Below are 15,300 nucleotides of genomic sequence, written 5' to 3' on the forward strand. Positions count from 1 at the left end.
GCTTTCTAGACGCTCAAGGAACCTTGCTCCGTTCCGAGAGAGCCGGTGCTGCATCAAAGATCCGTTGGCAACAGTTAATATATGCGAGACTCACGTCGCGTAGTTGGTGGGAACGCGATTCGACATCGTTTGAACAGATGGATGAGCAAACGACAGAGTGGCAAATTGTCGGTGCACGTGATTCAAAGCGTCTGCCGTGATTTATTCGATCGTAAAAATATCTCTGTATAAACTGTGAAATAGCTTCCTTATTACAGAACTCTTACTTCTAAATACTGTCAACTATATATTAGATACTATCAACTATATATTAGATACTATAAACTGGAGTAGGAATAAAACTGTTAGATATTTTCGTACTTACAGACTGTTGTATTCTGATCTGAAATCTCAGTGGTGTATGTATCACCAAAGCACTATCACAGGTTACGATGCACTCTCGAAGACGCGCGACGGCACACAGTCAACTAACCTTCCGTTGGACGAAACGACTAATAGTGCTACGAAATATGACACTTGAAGGTTGTTTCCCCAGACCCATTTATATTAATGCCATGATGGATATAAAAACGGCACAGACATTTCCTACTTCGCGATTATCTTCCTGACGAATAGTAAACATATATAGGTAAGGGTCGACCGTAATAGTATTTTATTATGCTCACATCTTATCGAGCATGTCTTTGGGGAAGAATTACGAGAAACGTGTACTGAAGATCGCGTATTAAAGAACACGCAGCTTGCTTTCGTATACAGCCAGTAATTAAAGGCGTAATTATAATGTTGAATTTTTACGCGGTACAAGCAAAAAAGAAATTACCCGACTTATCGGACCACAGATCCATCCTCGCCTTTCCCAAGCCATAGCAATCGGTGGAAGATGAACCGTACGGCCTACTTTTTCATCGTAGCATGAAACACCAGAAGCGATCCACCCACCCACGATACATGTATGTGCGTATGTATACGAACCTGGAGCTCGTGAAATTTCTCGATCGTCTCGTTGTTAAGCAGCAATTAATCGCGTATTTTGCACCAAGTAGGCATCGTAATTTCGAATTATTCGACGTTGTCTATTTTTCGAAGAAAGAGAAACGAAGAAATATCTGGGAGATTCCATAAAAACCGTATCGCGGAATGAAGCAATCACTTTCGTCGATAAGCCGCGGTATCCTTTTGAGTGAGGCACGCAATTGACCTACGGAATGCATTTAAATCGGCCTATTGTGAGGAAAGCCCTGTGTGCGCGTGCGTCAGTTTTAGAACTTGGGAAACAGTTTCATAACTTTCGACTCTAACGCCCAACAGACTTTTTGTGTGAGGATATCCTCAGCGAATGCATCTCAGTCGTAGGGGCAATGAAACTGTATAGATTTGACTAGAAAATAAGATATTTATTTTCTACCGAACGCTTTCTCTGAACACGTGTGGCAGTAAGCGAGCGAGGGATAAAAGAACGGGACGAAATTAGGTAGGAGCCTGGGGAGATCGTTGAACGGTTCTAGAATCAATCTATTGGCAGATCTAGATGGTCAGTTTCAGAGACGTGCGGTTATAGCGGAGTCGGCATGACTGACGGCAAGTTAATGAGATCCGTCATGATGTAAAGACACGCCGTGACTCACACTGCAGGAAGTCTCCCCTGCACCGAGCCAAGGGACCGGATGTCTTCCGTTCTTTAAATTGGCACGAGGTGAAACGGAGTCAGTGACATTGCCAGCGTTCACCTTTTTCTAACCGATTCCCAATTCTAAAGTAGAAACTATATTCTACTTTTCGACCAAGCTACATATATCGAATCACAATTTTCATCCGATGCATTTCAATTAAAATAATTGTTTCATGGTGAAATGGTTGTTACACTGTGTGAGAAATTCGATTCGCTACAGATGCCCAGTTTCGTCGATGAATCACTCCAAGACGAATCCATTGACTCGAAAGGATCGCAACGTCCTTCAAATTACTCGGCTAGTATAAATTCGCGCAGTCGCGGATCGGTCGCGGATCGGTCGCGGATCGGTCGCGGATCGGTCGCTATCGGAAGATTACGTCAAGCGTTTTATTTTCTGTCTTACGCGAATCACACGATGGATGTTTGTATTTCCTGCCTTGTCGATCTTGGATAGATCGTTTCCTCTTACATGGCAAACAACACCGGTCGACATGTTACACGTACCAAGAAAGTGCATACGTGTCGATGAGTCACGCCGAAGGAAGTCCTTTTTTCTTTCCGCGACTTTTAACCGAACGATTTCCAACCGGGCAAACTGGTACAAGGTGAAACGGAGGAAATTAAACGACCGTACGAACAAAAAACATAACGGAACAATTTTGCCTAGCACGGATCGCGTGTCTACCCGCTATTTACATCTACATTTCTAGCATTCAGCGCCACGGAGCGCCTCGAGGAGAAAAGTTTTGCTCGTTCTCAAGATCGGTACGATAATAAAATATGATACACAGTCCGCTAATTGAATACTGAGAAAGTTACATGATTGTTCTATGAACGAAGCCTGTGACTCTACCCTGCGAGAAACCTACCCGTTCTTGAGCACCCAAACAGGCATTATGCTTTCCAATTTTAAAGTCAGAATACAATGAGCAGAGGAAAGGTCGCTCGAAGGTCATATTATTTAACAATATTAGTTTCGATGCTGTCTACGATGTTTGCTCAAGAAATAGGCAAAAGAATCGTTGGTGAGTAGAAGAAAAATAAAATGACAGATCATGCCTTTTGCTTCTTCGATACTCAACAATTGAAGATTGAGAGAAGTGTCCTATGAGAAGGATTGAAAGGATAGCGAAGAGTGAGCGAAAATACTGAAACGAGCGAAATGTTTGCGAACGAATATGGCGCTCGAATTTCTTCAGCTCGCGCAAACTACAACACTATATTAGAGGAATTGTCTAGATCGGCTGTGCCTTGGCAGGCCGCCAAAAGCGTGAGATTACTTCGTTGATTCCTTCCAGGTCTCACAATTCTACGCGACCGTAATTGCCGGGCTTTCGTGCCAAATTTACGGTCGGTACGTTTTCCTCGAAAATGCACTAGGCATTCTGGGGCATGCACCTTGGCACGTTATAACGCGATGCAATATTCAGTGACCGAGATCACGCTATCACTGTGCTGTATACAATATCATACCTCCAAGAATCGATATGTCGTCCCAAAATATCTGAAATATCACCTATCGACCTAAATTAGTACGATAAGACCCTTAGTATGGTCTCTCTGGACATTACCAGCACTATCAAAAGAAACAATAATACATAGAGAAAGGGAGTATAAAGAAGTTCCGCTAGCAATTTTGTCTCTCCCTTCACACATAATTCTACTCACTAACGCTCTCTTCCTCGAAGAAGATACGTGTCTCAGTAGCCACGTGGATTTTCACAGGCGAGATTCCTTCTTCTTGCCGATGATTGAAGAGAGGGGCGTAAATCAATTAGGTGGGCAGCATAGAAGTTGTTGATACAATAAAGAGAAACGTGACGTGGCCTTATGGTCTGCAGGAAATGAGAAACGAAGTGAGAAGCAGAGGGTGAATCGAACGTGTCTTGATGGCAACGAGCATTTCCGCATCACTCGGTAAACTTTATTCTGGATCGTACATAGATGCCACTGATTAGGTACATTCTGTATCGCTCAGTTTCCTTTAAACAACTGACTTTGTTCAAGAGAAATTAAATCCAAGGTGTAATTATCGAAGCTAATCAGCGTGAAGGTTAACTGATGTACAAACTGAAGAAGATACAGTAACATTTAACGTATCGAAGTATAGTATTTCTCCGATCGAAAACTTTCTATTGGATCGATTAACCCATTAGGCATTTTATGACGAAGCTAATTAATTTCAAAGCGCATCGATTGCCTGCCCGTTAACGACGGCGATCTTACGAAAGCCTCCTACCACTCGGCATAATGTAACTACATAATGCAAAGTGGTGCTTCAGCGTTGCCTCTGCCCATCTCGCTTAACCAGACGACGTAACTTGCGTATGAAACTTTTGCGAACACGGATAACGGTACGCTGAACTCATCGCGTTATCTTTCCGCTACGTAATCGTAGATAAGTGTCGTTTCGAGAAAATTGAAATGCAAAGAACCTGTATCGAATCGGCAAACTTTCAACCATCTGAAGGGGGGAAAGATAATCCTGTTAGATATCATCTCTGTATAGCGAGTCGTAATAACCATCGAGTCTTTTAACTTGCTAAAACCTTCGAGATGTTGAAACTAATTCGATTGATTCGGCATTTTCTAGGACCCGTGATGCCACCGCCGCCGTGTCGTCAGGATCGTTAGCAACGGGCCTGAAAAAATGGGCTCGATCTTGGGAGACGGAACGGGCCCAGGGGGCTCGGGACCCTCCCGATGCCTCTTGCTTCTTCAAAGGTCCTTGGCGATACAGTTGACCAGGGGTCCGCCTCCTCAGGTTCTGAACGCTGGTCAACGGGAGAGTCCGAAGGAGCATCCAGCCGACGAGATGTGGATGTACGATAAAGGTTACAATTTGTTTCAGGTGAGTCGACGTGCGGTGCATTATCGTGAATTATCTAGCTAGCTTGTACCTATGCAACGTGTAACGTGTTCCCCTCTCCCACTAACCTTCACCATTTTTCGATGTAACGATCTATTAGAACGTGACTACCGATCCGGTCCGCCCATTATGCGCCAGAATTTTTCCGTACGAGAGCAAACACGAAAGGTTGCACGCCAATTGCCAGTCGTCCAAGCTAACCAATCCAAGTTGCTGTTTCGTTGCAGAGACTAGTTTGCTTTATTTGCGTCACGATAAGCGAGACAAGAGCAATTTTCGAAATAATTCAATGAAACGGCTCGCGACGAGGCAAGAACGTGTCCCTTGTCCGAGCAGTCACCCGTTTTTACAACTCAGCGTTTCCGAAATGAGATTGGCGTTGATTGGATGCACCGTTACGCCAGAACGAGACAATACGAATTACGAGCAATTCCGCGAAGCAACCTTGTCGGAGGGATAGGACCAAGTAACGAGTTAAGTGGCGAACTTTCCATAGTCTTGCTAACTCTTCAATGTGTCGCAATCCTTCTTCCTTCTTTTCTTTTCGTTTTCTCAACTTTTCTGAATACCACAGTAAATTATTTCTCAGAGCAATTCTCCACGTGCTCTCAATTGATTCTCATTTCTTTCCCCTAATAGTATGTCGTCAGTTAGGCATCGGTGCTCGCATACCCAGCCAAGAGAAACAAGGAATTCAGACACGCCTTTCGACAGAGCAGAAGGGCAGAGTGCCCTTCAATTTCAACGAGCAGTCGTTCTAGGGTAACACACCCTCTAGGATAGAGGTACCTAGGGCTGCTGCTCGTATACAGAGTCAGGAAAAAAAACAACATGAAATTTGACTATCGCAAAGGATCCACGTAAATGCTTGAAAATAGCGCGAAACTCATCGAGTTCCGTTCAGTAACGAAGCGTAACCTCTGCAGAGACGGTGAATTGGATCAACGCGCCATAAACGTCAGACTAATTAGAGTTACCGTAGAAACTGGTGTACTTACAGCCGGCGTTATCGTTTCACAATGCGGTGACCAGCTTGTTTATTACCATGGTTAATTATCGTTCGCCACAATTGACTTCACGATATTATCGGCATCGAACGATCGAGCCGAGCCGCTTGGAAAGGTTCCATCTCGTTCGAGTTCCCTTCGACTTAGCCCGCGCGCGTTTTCCTTCCAACATTATCCGTAATTCCAAACACGTTTAGATAGGTATCGAGCAAATCTAATTACACTTTTGCTCGTAAGTTGAACTAATTGCACGGATCGAAGTTTTTGGCCGATTAGCGGACAATTGGTTGATTAGGAAAAGCAGCGCGTGTTCGTTCCGAACGGCTGCGAACGAAACGAATTCGTTAACTGCGGGGACGGTGAACCGACGTCGCTTGGATATAGAAAAAACGAGGCCGTATTATAATTAGTAATATCTGTGTAATGATCAGATATAAAATTAAACCTGTCTCGTGGAGTGAAAGCGTGATACGCGAGCGAGACGCTGGCACAGTGCGCGATCAGTTTTACTGAAACGCAATGAAGCTGAGAAAGAAAAGTGGACTCAAGCTTCGATCGAATATAAGTTAAATAAGCTGATTGATAAAACTTCCTGAAAAGATGTATTTGCGATGACACTAGCAATATCGTATTACGAAGAGGAAAAACGACTCGCACGAGAGACAAGAAAGATCGCAATCTACGGTTTATACGGTGTATAAGGGGTGAACAGTTTGCCCAGGGTCACCGTAATCAAGATAACTTTCGACGATCAATACCGAGGCAAACATTATATAGTATCTCGAAAGGATCATCTGTATTCGCGCGTGCAGCTCGTCTCCCCTCGAAACGATTCGACTCTATCCGTTTCATTAAAAGAGAAAATATTTTAACCATCGCGACTAGTTTCTAGAGGCAATATTTTCTCGTTTCATTATAAACACGTTGAATTTCAATGCATAAAGAAGCCGCGTACGCGCGTATCCACTTCATACCCTCTTAGGAGTGAAACCTTGCTTTGTTTTATTGCGGATATTATGCCAGGAGCATACATATTTGCAATACATTTTCCGCTTGAACGTGAAACACGATCTCACAGAGTGGACACCACTACAGAGGAACACCGCGGAATCGTGTTACTCCGCAGACTCGTATGCGGAAATGGATGTTGATTAGAAGTAAACTAATCGATTAATATAAATATGTCGATACGAAAAAGTAGCGAAAGTGTCCTCTCTTCGAAGCAACTTGGAATCGATTAAAAGGATCTCTAACTCGAAGTCGTAACTTCTTTCGCAACTTAATTATGGAACTCTCGATCTATGCAAATCCATCGATATCTCTGATCCCGCACTTCCGCTACGAAAATGCCGGCAAACGAACTCGAGGATAAACGGTGAAGGCAGTCGCAGGCGATGTCGGCACGCTATTGTTTATGCATTCGGGTAACATCCGGTAACGGTAGTTGGGTTAAATTAAACCGCGCCAGAGCCAGAATAATACTCAAATCTTGCCGCGTAATAAATGTTCTCCGCTACCGCTGATACTAGTCGCGTTAAGAACAAACCTGTGTGCACAGGGGTATTATGCAACAGTACCGCATGCCGCATTATACATGCAAGACGCGCGTAGATCACATTCCACGTGTGCTTCGAATCTGAAATAAGCTATCGAACTATTGCGGCGGAACGACAACATCCACAATTCCAGCAACTTCTAACCATCTAAACGGTCGACGTACACGGTTAGATAAGCGTCCTAAAACAGCTCGCATTTCGTCAAATTTCGCGTATCGCGATGGAAAATCCTTGACCGACTGCGTAGCGCGTGGAGAAATTAGGTCCTTCGCCGCGCCGCGCCGCGCCGCGCAACGCCATTGCGACAGCCTGACCTTCACTCTTCAATTATATCTATTACAGCTTTCGGCAATTACTCGCTTCTCTGAAAATAACCATTGTGTACAGAATTTTTGTACAAACTTCCGATATCAGGACAGGATGCACAGACTATTCTAGATCATGTCCCAAAAACGTTGCAACTGTTGAACAGAGGAACATTGCAGACTGGAAAAGCCCACATCGCGATAAGACTCTAATTTCCTTGTGAATGGACCTCGTTAGGCTATAACAGCGTCTCTTAGGTCCCAGTCGATCTTGGAATAGTATACTTAGCTACCGATAGGGTAGGTATTGCTCGCTGAAACGCGCGTACAACTAGCCATGTTCGAGCACGGACGCTTGCGCACGTGCGCATTGCATCCCCGGAAAGGTTTCCAAGGATCAAGTCGTAAAGATGCAATATACACGCGGTCAAGTTCCACGTTTCCGCGCGAGCATTCGTCCAACGCAAAACGCCGCGCCGCGCCGCGCCGCGCCGCGCCGCGCCGTGAAATATGCATAAAGATAAGGGACGTTCTTCTGAGGCAAGGAACTCCTTTAGTCGCTTACGCTGGATTACCAAGAGGACTCGCTAGCTCCAGCGGATTTAGGATCCGTTCAGGCTGATACGCCATGAACCCTATAACCTCTCCACGGCTGTACTGTCAGTTTGAGCAACAATGCCTCTTGCTCGCGAAGAACACAATGGAGCATACTGTATCTCTAACCTCGTGCGCGTTCGTTGGTCTATGCTATTGGTAGCCAAGCCTTGTCGTAACAGAAGCCATATTTCGCCAGGTTTCGAGAAATAATCGAAAGCCACAGAAAGAGAAGTGCTCTACGGACCTGAATACATTTTTTCGAGACTCGATTTGCGATATAGTCCAAATTTCAACACTTCTCTTTCCACTGAGATCTCACAAATTGACGAATGAAAAATGTTACCGCATAAAACGTCTACATAATTATCGCTTTGATGTAACCCTACAGCAGACGGTACGAACCATGAAAAGAACGTCTAAGCATTAGTGGAGCGTCAACCCCTAATTAGTACTTAGGAATTAATCTTCGTCGTATCTCGTCCTATCTTCGCTACTACATGATACTCACCAGACGCTTCCTAGCTAGTTCGCGACTTCATATCGCCGCGAACTGTCCTTAAATGACCGTTATTACGATACGTCGATCACGTTACCTTGAAGATGTGGCCAATGCAGCAATTGAGCGGACACTTTCCATCCGCGTGGTGATTTCTGCCACGAGAGCAGCGCCGCAAAAACATCGTGCTTTGTGCCGGCCTTCTCCGCCCATAACCGCAGCGTGACCAAGGATATACCACTTTGTTACATTCACTTCTTTATAAACCATCTATCCAGTCGATATTTCATTACAAATATTGTCTGTCGGTCGGAAAATGATGGAATTTAAAGCTTCCCGAAAATAAGTTCCATTGGGGGAATAAAGTACTTTAGCTTATCTTCCGATATCCACCATTTCAGAATGATGATGAGACACTTAAATAGGAACACAAAAAACTACGCATACCAGAGTTTATCATCTTAAAACTAGCTGATCGTGATTGACAGGAAACTTCTTCATCAAATACACAATTTGTTCGTGCGTTAATCTTGCATCTTAATATTCCGTTCACGCTGGTAATTTCTGCTCCAGAACTAGCAACGAGGCTGATGTGTAGTAACCCAAGCTCGCTGTATCAGTTGCATCTAATCTAACCGTTACATGCAACAAGAAAACCGAGGAGAAAAAACCGACCGACTCGCAGTTATTTCTGTTTAATCAGATATTAATTAGGAAAAAAGAAGTCGTCGCGATGGGACTCCGACAACCACAGTACATAGGTATTACATTAAAGTGGTGTTTCCTCTGATTCGATACCATATTACGTAGAATATCAACTTCATAAATCGTCAAAGTGCATCACGAATCTGATCCCGGATGACTATTTAGGTTACAGGCGCACCTTCATTTGTTTGCCAATGTAATTGTGAAAAAATGAAGCAGTCTTTATTCTTATCCCCTGCTCTCCCTGGACCTGTACATTGCTCCTCTTCTGTCCCTTGAGTTCACCAGTAACCCCATTTCAACCATTGACGGCCATTCCTTGATGAATCTTTAAAAAATTCATTTTTTTAGAGAGTCTACTGGTATGGTACGGTTAATGGGTAAGTTCTAAAGCTTTCGAGGTTCTGCTTTGATTGAAGTGAAGGAAACGCCGATACAGAAAAGCCGCCGCCTATGCTTGGGTACGCAGTTACACCCGGTTAGGTCCCTCGGCCTGCACTCGCTGTATTAGCATATAAATTATGTTATCGTGATTTATGTTCGCGAGCCGTGTGCCCACACAGCCACTCAGGGGGGCTACCGATTAAAATTCGAGACGACCAGATCCGATCAGGCTTATCGACCGATAATGCCAATAGGATCGATTCTTCTGCGACTTTCCTTTCTCGAAGAAAAAGCGGTCGTCCTTGGTCAGACTAGAAGCAAATCGTCAGCACGTTAATTAGAAGAATTTTCTAGGTTTACTTCCAGCGAACTAACTTCGTCAAACTCGGAACACACTCGGAACGAACGAGTCAATTTTCTATGATAATCGCGTCCTTCGAGGCTTAATTGATTATGCACGATTTCTTATTGCTATCCAGCTTAAATGGAAACGTTGGCATCGTCCCAAAAGTCCCCGAAGGGCGTAGACGGCTCGCATAGTCTAACTAAAAGACGACGTCGTCCTTTTGTTCGACAAACGTTCTTACGGTCTCTCGTATTCGAGACTCTAAAAGGATAAGCATACTCGCAAGAGCACGGCTAGCATATTGCATAATAATTAGTGGGCAGCCAACGACCGTATACCCCGTGCGGAGTGAATTGCCGCAAGTTCATTGCCGGCAAGGATATAGCAATATGAACGTAACGTGCTCCAAGAACAGCGAGCCGATTAGCAACGCTATTGCGTTATACCTCTCTTCCTTTCTCCTTCTTCAGCCTGACTCTGTACCGTTTCTATGTCTCTCCCTTCTGTTGCTCCTGTTCTTTCCGCCGGTGTTATCGTAAGTAATGGCCGCCCGCAAGGAACGACCATCGAGTTTACGTACTGTTTACACGGTCCCCGACCGCTTTCTTTATGCCCCTCCTCAGACAGGTTTTTGCCTCCAGACGAATTTATGCGACGGCAATGCTTCTTTCCCAACCTTCTTTCAATAATCGCGCTGACCACGCTTCGATCTTTAGACAGAGATTGAAATGAATATCAAATATTTAACGAATCACCTGAATTTCTTGCGCTTTTACTCATTCCCCTTCCTCGTTTAGTCTATCGCAATGCCTCCTGATTTCGATTTCATTGCGTTTCACGGTTTTTGCGTTCCATCCATTTAAAAATACCATCGCTACAGAAAGTGGCCTCGTAATCAACTCCCGTTAACCAAAGCAGGGCATAGAGTTTAAGTTTGTGAGAAGGTCCAAAGAATCGCTTTGATCTGGGCAGTGCACGCAATGGATCACGAAAAAATTACCTTTTGCCAGATCGGAGGATGTTTTTTCTCCTTGAAAAAAGGAAATACGTTCGTTCAGCAGATGAGCACGTAAGTTCTCCTGTAAAGGAAACTTTACGCAACTTCGTTTTAGCGATCCTCGAAGTTGCCACGAAATCTTTGTTCATCCTTGATGCCTTGACACGGATAAATCCGTGAAATCATTGTGTTAGGTAACGAAAGGTGAAATGCTCGCTCCATTCTTCTTCACGCTTTCCTGTGCAATGTGTACAATATCAAAAATCTGACTGTAACTATACCTTTTTCTTTCGCCACACATCGTAACTTCGAAGTTGGATTATACTTACCTTTATTTTCCCCGATTGGATCGAAACGGTATCGAGCCACGGAATCTGTTACGGAAGTCGAGTAAATCATAGATAAGAGTTCTTCTAGTAAACGTAAGGATAGAACGGTGACGCATCTTTTAAGTTTCACCGGTTGAAAATAACCGCTATCGGCTGGGCTTTACTTCCGAACGATGGAACCTTCATGGCAAATTATATCTCCGATCGAACTGGAGCAACGACTCTCGTTTTGTGCCTGTGCACTCGACCAGCGCAAAATTCCCTTCGCTTGAGATCGTTCGGTGCATTTCGAATCTAGACGATTGCCCAACATATTTTAAAATCCTTCCTTGGACGATAAAGAAGATACCTAACTGTCTACTACGATTACATGTATTGCACAGACAGTTTCGCGGAATTCTCAGGCCCCTTTACCACAAATACTTTCCGTTTTTGCGATGAATGCAGGAAACTGGTCGATCGACTTGGAACCTGCCCAACCAGAACATTGGAAAATAGAATGTGGATGATGACAGTTATCGATTTCATTGAATATAGAAGAACAGTGAACTTTCTTTTCGAATTCGAAAAAACAGTTGTGAGAAAATCATGTTTGTAGAATATTTGTGAGACCTCTGGGAGAAGACCGTCGAGCGTTATCAATTGTAAGCCGAATTGAAAAATGTCCTGTCAGGTGCAGCGAGCCAAACCCTGTTGGGGGTCCTTCAGCGTGGACTGCGTTTAATGCGAAAACAGAGAAAGGGAGGTGGAAAAAACGCTTCGTATTGCCCTGTAGCCAATTGATCGCAGGACCACTAGCGTCAAATGCGATAAAAAGGTTCCTGTATAGCAGGAAAGAAAGATAACTAATGCATACATGTGTTACAACATCTCGACTTGAACTGAAGCTTAAGCATTTTATAATCTAGTTATCGGTGACAAAACATCGAGGCTATACTGCACATTAATTACTACACAGAGGGGACAAGGGGAAAGAATGGAAGAAAAGTTACAACAAAAACGTTTGAATTTGCGCTTATCTCGACAGACATATCGCTGCCGATACATTAAAGAGCAAGTATCATAATCATTTTCGTAAAGTAGAAATAACGCTATCTTGATCGTATTTGGCAAAATTTACGTTGCATAAGAAAATACCAACTTTCTACCATATTATGCAAACATTATGCACAATGATTGTCTACACTGAAAGATGATTAATTCCCAATTCTAGCAAACCGTTCAGTTCGTCACGGAAATTGTATGATTTACGTTCGTGCATGACCCCGCCTCTTATCTCTTCAACAGAAGCGAACATCATGAAAGAGACAAAAGCATAATGCACTGTTCTGGCTGCACAAAGGGCGCAATGAATCATGGTACGTAATTCGTATCGACCAATCGAATTTGGACACTTCTCTCTAATTTCATGGTTTACCGTGAAGAGCAGGGGATCGTGGAAGCTGCGAGAGAATCGAGGCTCACAGAGCCGAAAGAAAGGGGGAAAATGGCAATGGTCGGTGAAAATCCTGCGGGGCCATTCGTTTATGAGCACTGTCTGGCTTATTCAACTCCCCGCTCCCCCATCCTAGCTTACGCCTATACCTATATATATGGGCCGTAACTACGCGAGGATCAGGGAAAACTAGGAGGGTGGCACAGTTTCTGTTGGAGTTAGGGTGAGCGCCAAGCAGCCCTCATGGCAGTAAACACTTAGCAGCTCGGCCATATTTTACAGGATGACTTCCAAGATTCTATCTTGCGACCGTCATCTCAATAATGGAAGATGTATCGTAGGTTATGACCTTATATCCGACGATTTGTGGAATTTTATACCACTTGTGCCCATATGTTACATGTAGAGCACAGATACCGATAACAACGAGATTCCAATAAACTCCTAAAACTTCAATATAGATTGTTACGAAAGTTTGAAACAATGTATCTCTATTGGATAACTGTAGTTGAGCTAATGCACTTCTAGATACAAACTGCGAATTCAGGAAGTACAGTGAACGAACGAAGTTTAGGGATTTCGCCACTTCTTGTCGGCTCATAGAAACTCTGCGGATTTTCGGATACATATAGTCGAGAATCGCAATAACCAAAGATGATAGAGAATTCCAACACATTTGCTATCTTATATGAGGAATTAAAAGAATAATTGTGTACCGACATTTCGTTTGTTTCAGAGCTTTTTGGAGGCGAACTCCAAATGCTGGTGGAACGCAGCCTTGGTGGATGCGACTCGACAACTAAGGTACAAGGGGCACGTGTCACCAGGCGTGTTGATGGTTGGCGGACCACCCTGTGCCCTCGAGGTCTTGAGGGCAGCCTGGGCTCGAAATGTCCTACGACCACCAGCTGATCATGCGATCACTTGCCTTGGTAAGTTCTTAATTCTATTTCAACCTATCCGACTCAGGAAGACCTACTTCCTCTCTATCATCGAAAACCGCCGATCATCCTGAAACACTAGAAAATTGAAGAATGGAAAGATTAAAGCGCTAACGAATTCTGAAAAGGATCGTGTCACAATTCACAATCATATGCGTGTCTGACACTCAAGTAGGGAAAGACAGGGCAATAAACGGAATTGTTATGCCAGACAGTTGTATCTAGAATCGTTAAAGGAAGCCAATGATAATGGAAATTGGACATGGCGTTAAGTTCTCGCGCGGACAAATGCTCGCGTCGCGTCGCATCGCGTCGCATCGCGTCGCATCGCGTCGTGCAGGCCACTGCGCTTAAATGGAGAAGCCAGCGTATCGGTCGCTTTATCTTTACGCAACTACGGTTCGCGTTTTATCGGTGCTGCTTTACCGTGTTCCTTATACAAGTATTCCGAGTTCCAACTGGAGTTACCTCACGTTCCTCTGCTCTTATGCACGTGCTTCTAGGCGCTACTAACTATTGTTAGTTGTCGCTGTCGCCACCGCTTGCTGTGAAACCTGAATAAAACTAGCTTCCTGTCACAGAATGGAAACACGAAATGATACAGCGCTAATCGAGCAGAATCACAAGTTTTTTTTTTACACCACGCATTCGTCACTCTTTTCCCATTTTTCTATTTACACCCACGCGCCACCACCTCGCATACCAAACGTGCGCTAATTCGTATAACTTCCAAGCGCAATTAATAATGCGGCGCGACACGAAATCACTTGGCCGTGTTTTTCTCTCCTGCAACGAATCGCGATTTCACGATGCTTTTCCAGATATTTAAACGTTTATTCTTTTACTAGAGTAACAAAATTCATAAATGTTTATGCGGCTTTATCTACGATCAGTTGTTTTCCATGGGCGTTTGCCACAGATGGTAGTTAGCCTACCACCTACCATCGCTTACACTCGAAATAATCCCATGGTAATCGCGTTGTCGCTGCCTGGCTGAAGCAACACCTGTAAAACGAGTCGCAATTTTATAGTGCAGTCCTGGCGTGAACTCGTCAAAACGCCTATTAAATACGACTCTGATTTTTCCTCCGTAATGAAATCCAAGCCTACCGTAACAGTAACGCTGATGTTGCGAAGTCATTCGACTCTCCGTCCCCTATCCTCCGCTATAGCTGGCTAAGATTTCCGCTTTGTCAGCGAAATCTTGGTTGGTATGCTGATAAACGCGCTGAAACACGTAAAGGGACGCAACAGTCTTGCTGCACACACCTATGCATCGCTGTAAAACATAACGATAACTTCGTTTATCTGTGGTATCTGCTTTCCTTATATGCTCACTTTTCCTCCATCACCTTCTCCTTCCTCATTTCCCCGGTTCTCGATTTTTTCATCTTTCGCCCTGCCCTGTACAGTCCGCAGCCAGCTTTATGCCCTAGACGCTTGTACACACCTACAAACGACTACATATCTCGCGTATCGGGCTTTATGCTAATGTATATGCATTCCAACATGCCCGGGACACGGGCATATAATTAATGATACCTTGTTCTCTCGCGGGTTACTTCTTTTTAAAGGCCGGCACAGAAAATTATTCGTACATTGTTCGGGGCCCCGTTCGTTACCACATCCCCGCTTCGAATATTACCAACGATCCTCGAGGC

General features: G+C 44.2%; 1 protein-coding gene across 2 annotated transcripts in view; it reads left to right on the forward strand.

The window, feature by feature from the left end:
- Positions 1 to 15,300, forward strand: part of Knockout (Stork-head domain-containing protein knockout) — a 67,497-nt gene that overhangs the window by 26,594 nt on the left and 25,603 nt on the right. For both annotated transcript variants that reach the window (XM_076377629.1, XM_076377639.1), the window contains exons 2-3: positions 4,266 to 4,523; positions 13,435 to 13,630. In XM_076377629.1, coding sequence (XP_076233744.1) covers positions 4,323 to 4,523; positions 13,435 to 13,630 — 397 coding nt within the window. In that variant the 5' untranslated portion in view covers positions 4,266 to 4,322. The remainder of the gene's footprint in view (positions 1 to 4,265; positions 4,524 to 13,434; positions 13,631 to 15,300) is intronic.

This window comes from Calliopsis andreniformis, chromosome 1, assembly GCF_051401765.1.
Source record: "Calliopsis andreniformis isolate RMS-2024a chromosome 1, iyCalAndr_principal, whole genome shotgun sequence".
Lineage (NCBI taxonomy): Eukaryota > Metazoa > Arthropoda > Insecta > Hymenoptera > Andrenidae > Calliopsis > Calliopsis andreniformis.